This window comes from Limulus polyphemus, unplaced genomic scaffold, assembly GCF_000517525.1.
Source record: "Limulus polyphemus unplaced genomic scaffold, Limulus_polyphemus-2.1.2 Scaffold1158, whole genome shotgun sequence".
Lineage (NCBI taxonomy): Eukaryota > Metazoa > Arthropoda > Merostomata > Xiphosura > Limulidae > Limulus > Limulus polyphemus.
In genome coordinates, this window is record NW_013666768.1 from 208,618 (window position 1) to 216,322 (window position 7,705).

The following is a 7,705-nucleotide window of genomic DNA, read 5'->3' on the forward strand; positions in this document are numbered from 1 at the left end:
ATCTGACTATATTGGCAGGTCTTAATAAGGGCTTCCATCTAGCTGCTCTGCAACGATAACCCAATCTGTGGAGAATCCATTGAACAGATTTCGGGCTCATCCCACCAACTTCGGCCACTTTTGCAGTCGATGCTCCTCTTGACAGCCCTTTTTGGCCTCTCCGATGGACCAGAACGACCCGGATGCTGCTCAGTTGTTTCTTTTCCTGAACTGTACAATGATTCTGTTGACTGTCGAAAGCGGGATTCCCAAATTCTGCGAAATTTGCCGCTGACTTATTCCACCATCTGCTTGACCAACTATCCTTCCTCTAACAAAATCTGACAATTCAAGAGAACCTTGAGTTCTAGGCATGTTGTAGCACAAGATAATTAGTGGGCGGACCATTTTCATTTATATAGTGCTCTGTTAACACAAATTAGTTAGCATAAATCAGTTAAATGACGAAAAATTAGATGTCTATTTACTTGTGACCACTCAGTGTATACTAAATATGCACAAATTATAATAAAACCATTCAGTTGAGAGTAGGGCAGTGGTGTTTTGCTTGCGTAGATGATGAAATGTCCTCCACTATGTAACATTGGAGTGAGCTATCAAAATTGCAGTTTACCCCTTCAATTGGGATCCTTCATCCTACCCCATGTGGATGTTGATTCCCAGTGGCTGGGTTTTGAATTTTGAGCTGAACCAATCAAGATAAGTCCTCACACATGTATTACAAATGTCTCTATTCTCTCACTCATTTCTACTCTTGTTCCTCCATCCATGATGGAGGTACTTGCAGATTACTGTTGTTCTTCCAATATCCCTTGATGTTCTTATTATTCCAAGGATGTTACTGCTCTTTGGGTGGTTACTGTCATTTTAATTTTCAGTGAGATGGTTTACATTACACAGACATTTTTTTCGATGCTGGATGAGGGTTTCCTGGATCAATCAATCAATTTCTCACATTATTATCATGTATCCTGTTCATGGATCAGGGGGTACAAGATTCCTTCCAGTGTCTCATGAAGTTGAGGTGAAGATGGTATGATCCTCTTTCTTACCCTCACCAGATGGCTGGGTTTTGGATTGTAGTGGACATACTGTTGATATGATCCTCATCCTACTCCCATGTGGATGTCAGTTCCCAGCAGCCTGGGTGTTGGATATATTTGACTTGCCGTGTTCAGTACATCATGCCCTAGCCACTCTACACCTGGAGGCACATCCTTTTACACTCACCCACATTTATGTATTATGGGATTGAGATCTACATACCATGTGGTTTGGATCCCTATTCAACCATAGTTCTCTCCCTATTGGATGTGCTGCTCCCTATTTCCGGCCGTATCTGCAACACCTTTCTCCACACTGGATGAAGAGTATACCTGGTACAGAAGTGGTGCAGTCTCCCGCGTATGATCTTCGACTCCAAAGATTTCCTCTTTGAGAGTGTCCTTTGGACTCTTTAGATGGATGCTTCTTTTTTCCCTTGTTTAATGTGGGATTCTAACTATTTCTGTAAGCGGAGGTATTGTACCATATTGTAAGTTATAATTTTCCTATACTGAAAATATATTTTCAATGGGTACTTACCTCCCCACTGAAAACCTGTGTTTCTATTTTCTGCCAAAATTCGAAGTGATAGTTTGGTAGAACTGACTAGAGGGAATCATATGAGTCAAGAGAGTATGTCACACTCTTATTGGTGGAGGGTTGTCACATGATGATTTGCATGCAAGACGCACTGGAATCGATCAATTCCAGATGAGTGGGCAGCACTATATGATAATAGCTATTTCTGCAAAGCAAGGTAAGTACCAATTGGAAATGCATTTTCAGTATAGGAAAATTATAACTTCTGTAGTACTTATAGGAATTCCAACTTTGTACTTGATTTGAAAGTATCCACAGTAGTAGGAGCTTTTTACTTAAAACATAAACTTAAAAACTTTTGGGGAATTGTTTTTGTTTCATTTAGGTTGGTGGGTCCTTTCCTTTCTATCTCACCAGAATACTGTTTTATTGTGGAGGATGAGAATGGAATCTGTGGCTATGCCTTAGCTTCCCTTGATGCTCGACAGTTTCATAAGAAGACTGAAACATTTTGGATCCCTAAACTTTGTGTCAAGTATCCTGCTTCAGAGAAGAAGAGTGGAGATATGCTTACTCCGGCAGAGGTAAAACCCAGTGAAATCATAAATCCCATTGTAGTTGTTACTAAACTATTGAAGTATTATAAACATTTTCTAATATTTGACATCTTTTAGTTATTCTTATGATAAGGTTAGTGTCATCTACTTCATAGGAGTAAAGCTCTTGCACTTATTAGTAAACAGTTGTTTGAAGTATTACAATACAAGGTCTTTCTTCATGTGATTTATTTAATCAGTAAACAGCTTTAAACTTGACCATTTATTCTCAAGGGATAATAATTTTCTGCCAATTAGCAGGTTGTCATCCGTGGTTTTTCACGAGATTCACAGTAACTGGGGAGAAAGGGAATATGGATAATGTTTTATTGTCTTTCAAATAGCATATTCAAAAATACAACACCCTCAAGTTGAGCTTAAATAAATAAGTTCTAGCGTACTTCAGTTCTGCACAACAGTGTATATTATCTGTGTTCTAATGTACTGCATTTTTTGATCAATCAGAATATTGTTAACATGTTTTGCCAATCTTTCAAAATGGCAAGTCTATGGCATGGTGTTTTATACAAATAATGTATTGAAAATTTGCACATTAGTTTAATTCAAAGATGTAAAGAATTTGAAAAAGAACTAGACATAAATCTCTTGTCCTCAATTGCATTTAATATGCAAACAGTTTTTGAATTGTTAGATGTGAAGCTGTTCTCAACATGAGCTTCACTTGTGAACAGTTGTTTGAAGCATAAGATATTGACCACTTGTTCTGAAATTCTAGTATGTAATTAAGTTTGAAACTAAAGAAATTATAACTCTGTTATACAAAACTTAATTCTGAACTTCTAAAACAATTGGCAATAAAAAGATCATGAACTTTTTACATGCCAATCGGGCTAGCCTAAGAGTCCTGCCTAATTTTTTCCCCTTGTTAACCAATGAAAAGTGGTACCTTAGGTAGTTAAAATTTCAGAAGAAATGTCATGAGTATAACTCATTCTCAATCTCAGTTTTCACTTCTTTAGAAATATTTTTGTAATTTCAGGTGCAAACAGTTATTTGGAGCACTAAATATAAAGCAACATTCTGAATTTGTATATCATATACAGACATCACATTTTTGCAAAATTCTGCATTTTATAAACAGACTTTCCACTCAAAATGTAAATCTACACAATACCTGCATATATAAAAATGCAGATTAACATCTCATTAAACAGTCCTGACATTTCAAGAAGCATGATGAGAAATGTTTCCAATAACTCTTGTGACAATTCAGATTATGTTGCAAATGTTGAATCATGATTTTTTTGCACAAAAATATATGCTAGCAACTATACTCAATGGGTACAAAAACTACACCAACTAATCAACATCATGCACAGAAATATATATAAGCTATGGCTAGTACTACATAGCATGCATAACCTCTATGGTGCACTGTACAAATTTACCTATACTACATGCTTTATTAGCTTCACGTTTCAATTCTCCATGGTTAGTTTTTTAATGCATTTTGTTAATTTTATGATTGTTTAACTTATATAAGTGTATCAGTCATTCAATGCAGAAGATTAGAACAAAACCCAAAATTGGTACTTGTGCTGTGTTGTGAGAATGGATTTTCGTAAAGTTGAACTTGAGGTCTGATATATGAACAACATTTATGACTGTTGAAAGTAATTTTGTAATTTCAAACAGTGCAAATGGTTAGGTGTGCTAATGCATTTTCTCATCTAAACAACAATGGTTAAGTATACCAATGATTTTGTTCAGCCAAACAACAGTAGTTAGGTATACAAATGGTTCTCTTCAGCTAAGCAACAATGGTTAAGTATACCAATGATTTTGTTCAGCTAAACAACAGTGGTTCTCTTCAGTTAACAACAATGTCTAAATATACCAATTGTTATGTTCAGCTAAACAACAATGGTTAAGTATTCCAATAATTATATTCAGCCAGACAAAAATGTTTGAGTATTCTGTTAAGCTAGACAACAGTGTCTGAGTGAGTATATCTCTGATTCTTTTCAGTTTATATGTGGTCTGTGAACAGTTATTTACAATATTTCATTGGTGTTTGATTCTATTCCACTATACAATATTGTTTGGATATACCAATGATTTTGTTCAGCTGTACAACATTGTTTGGGTATACCTGTGATTCTGCTCAGCTATATCTCAATGATTGGTTATTGAGCAATTATTTTCAATACTTTATCTATCATGATTGTGTTTAATTTGTATTTTACCTGTGACAGGAATAGAAAGTTTCACCATGATTTTGTTCATCTTTTGTTTTATGTATGAAATGCAGTTAGTTTTTTAAGAAGTACCACTTATGAATAGTATAAAGTTTTGCACAAGCTATTTTTGGGATAACAGATTTATTTCTCTACAACATTTAATGCATAAATTGTTAGAAATACTAAACATTTTTTAATATTCTTTGTGACTTGCTTGATAATTATGAGATATCCTACTGTCTGTAAACAATTGTAGGAAATAATTAGCAGCTTTCACAACTTCAAGTTGAGCACTCCTGAAGATGTGTACAAGAACCACCCTTCTACTCTGAAAGTCACACTTATGCCATCTGTGCTGGACACGAGCATACCCAAACGTCTTCTTGCATGTATTTTTTCGGCATTAAAAGCCAATGGTATGTACAGATTTTTACTGATCTTGCCTTTACGATAACATAACAAGTATAACTATGGCTTTGTTTGTAAATATTATATATTGTTTCTGTCCATGATGGATAATTTATTAAAAGTTCTTCTTTTGAGTGGTAACAACAATGTTTAATTATTATATCTAGAAATTTGCTCTGGAATAAGAAAATTTATACCTTTGAAATTTAGACCTTGATGCCAGTTCTGTTTTTAAATTGGTAAACTTTTATAATGGCTTTTAATTGTAGTAATCTTGAATTTCAGCTTATTTTATAGTAACCTGAAATGTTACTTTCCTTGCTTATAAAATAGTGGCTTTGAGTGTTAAACTTTGCTTTTATACAATAACCTTGAATATTAGAATTTATTGACTTGTAGAGTAATAGTAGTTTTGAATGTTAAGCTTTGTTATTGATATTATATATTATCTTTTTTTTAGTGTGTCACTATGTATAGTTTAATATGTTTCATTTTTTATAATATTTCTGTTCAGTACTAAGTCTCAGTTTACTACCTTTTTTCTTCCCAAGTAATGGAGTTTATACTTATAGTTAAGGGCAGTTTTTATATAGCCATCAAGATAAATGCAGTGGATTGATACAAATAAAAGTACTTTCAACCTTTTCTCACATTAAAAGATGTATATTTTGGACTACTTTGCTAGAAATTTTATATAGCTGTGTGTATGTGATTATTCCAATTAGCAATAAAGGAACATCTTTAACCTTATCATGACATTCCACTTTCATATATTATAGCTTCTAATAAACACCAAATTAATATATGTTTATCAAGAAATTAATTGGAAAATGAAACATTTTCAATTTAATTTGTTAGTAAACTTTAATTATGCAAGTGTTTCACGATTATAGCTGGCCTGCCTTAATTTAGTATAAACAGTTTACTTTTGACAGTAACATACTAAACACTAAAGCTTGATATTTTCACTAAATACTAAAATATTTAATAAGTAAAATGATAGGTGAAAGGGGCAGTTGAAGAGATCAGCATACAATGCAATACTAAAAATATACTACGTTGCTAAACCCAAAATATACCATATTGTATTGATGTGTACAAAATATAATAAAATGCATCACAGATAACTGTAATGGTGTATATGTGGAATAATCTCTAATCAAATGTTTGTCATCAAGTCTGTTATAGATAAGTGTAATGGTATGTACAAGAGAGAAAAACTGTTACTATTGTATCATACTGCTAACATATAATGATGTGTAAAACAGAATATTATTAACTTTTGATTAGAACAAGCTACCTACTTAAAGCAAAACTCAACATCAACCTGGTAATGAGTATAGACAATTAAACTTGCTTTCCTTACATTCTTATTCATAACGATTACAATACATTGTTTCATCAGTTGGGTTCTTTCACTGTTTATAATATTTCCTGCCATAATCCCGATAACATTTTGCAAGGTTTGGCCAGCATGGAGGTTTTATGTTAATGCTAAATACATACATCAAGCTAATAATGCAGAACAATTTCTATAATCAAAATATATTAATAAAGAATATAATTATAAAGTCATAAAATTAGATAATTGCATTCTAGTCAAAACCGTTAGTAAAAGTAACAATAAGAAATAACAGAGTATACCTTATTTACTAAACAAACACTAGCTGCTGGTGTCAGTTACTTTTGCAGACTTAATGTTTATTGAACAACATAACATCAGTAATAAACTGTTATAAAGTGCATCATACTGGAAACATCAGCTAATTTATGGAGTGTAATATTTTTGTATTATATGTCTTTAATTAGTTTTATACTCATTAAAGATATGTAAAGAAGAGAGATTAAAAAGAAAATTGAGGTTTTTCTACTTTAATAAGTAATACTAGACTCAGGTGTTTATTATTAACAAAAAGTATTCTTTATTTAAAAAATGAGAAACTAATAAATGATAAAAAGTAAATACCCTGTATAGTATTGAATTTATGTTGAGACATTCAGGAACTTACTCTTTTTTTGTTATAGGTGCTAGAAGATTTGTGATCAATATGTCTCAAGAATGAGACTACAATAGGTTCAAACTCGCTCAGATTTGTAGCATCAAAAATGAGTGTAATATGTGTCCAAAAGATTAAAGTCACTTGACAAAATGTTTTATTTCGATTAAAAACATAACAAATTAGACTTTTATGTACAAGAATAGAAATAAAAGATTCTTGTTGGGTTTTTTTCAGGTTCTCATGGAGTATTCTGTGAAGTGACAGTTGGTGATAAAAACATTGTAGATTTTTATTCCAAACTTGGGTTTACAGAAATCACCCTTCCAGAACACAGCTGTGAGGACAGTATATTTCTTGGAAGGACATTTTAAAAAGATAGCTGATAGTACTTTTTCATACAATTTTTTTATTATTTCCTGATTCAGTGTTAGAACTTTTTTCTGCCAAGCATAAGTATTGTATTGTAGGAAAACACAGACTAACTATGTTCTTAATTTTTCTTTCATCACTTTGTAACTTAAGTTCATGATGATTTGAATAAAAAATTTTGTAATGAAAAAAATTACTCGTAAGTGTTGGGAAATGGTGATGAAATATAAAATATTTAATTTAATTTTGTCATTTATAGGAGAGAGAGCATACCCAATAACATCTCCCTACTTTAGACATATTTTTGAATTCCAAACATTAAGGCCAGAAATCTAAAATGTTCCACATAAAAGACCTAAAAATAAAACTAGAATACAAACCTAAATGAGGGAATGGTAAAATGTGCTCTTGTGAGAAATACAAAAGGATGCCCACATCGTGATGGAGATAAATCACCTACCGAATTTAACCTTAATTTGCAAGACATCTAAAACTTAACATTTACCACATTCAGTCAATTATGGGAAGGTTATTACTCATAAGGAAA

At 32.4% G+C, this 7,705-nt stretch overlaps 1 protein-coding gene across 1 annotated transcript in view; it reads left to right on the forward strand.

The window, feature by feature from the left end:
* Positions 1 to 7,354, forward strand: part of LOC106462405 (protein O-GlcNAcase-like) — a 31,748-nt gene extending 24,394 nt beyond the window's left edge. Inside the window, exons 9-11 of the mRNA XM_013922332.2 lie at positions 1,970 to 2,168; positions 4,638 to 4,797; positions 7,024 to 7,354. Coding sequence (XP_013777786.1) covers positions 1,970 to 2,168; positions 4,638 to 4,797; positions 7,024 to 7,160 — 496 coding nt within the window. The 3' untranslated portion in view covers positions 7,161 to 7,354. The remainder of the gene's footprint in view (positions 1 to 1,969; positions 2,169 to 4,637; positions 4,798 to 7,023) is intronic.
* The last annotated feature ends 351 nt before the right edge of the window (positions 7,355 to 7,705 follow it).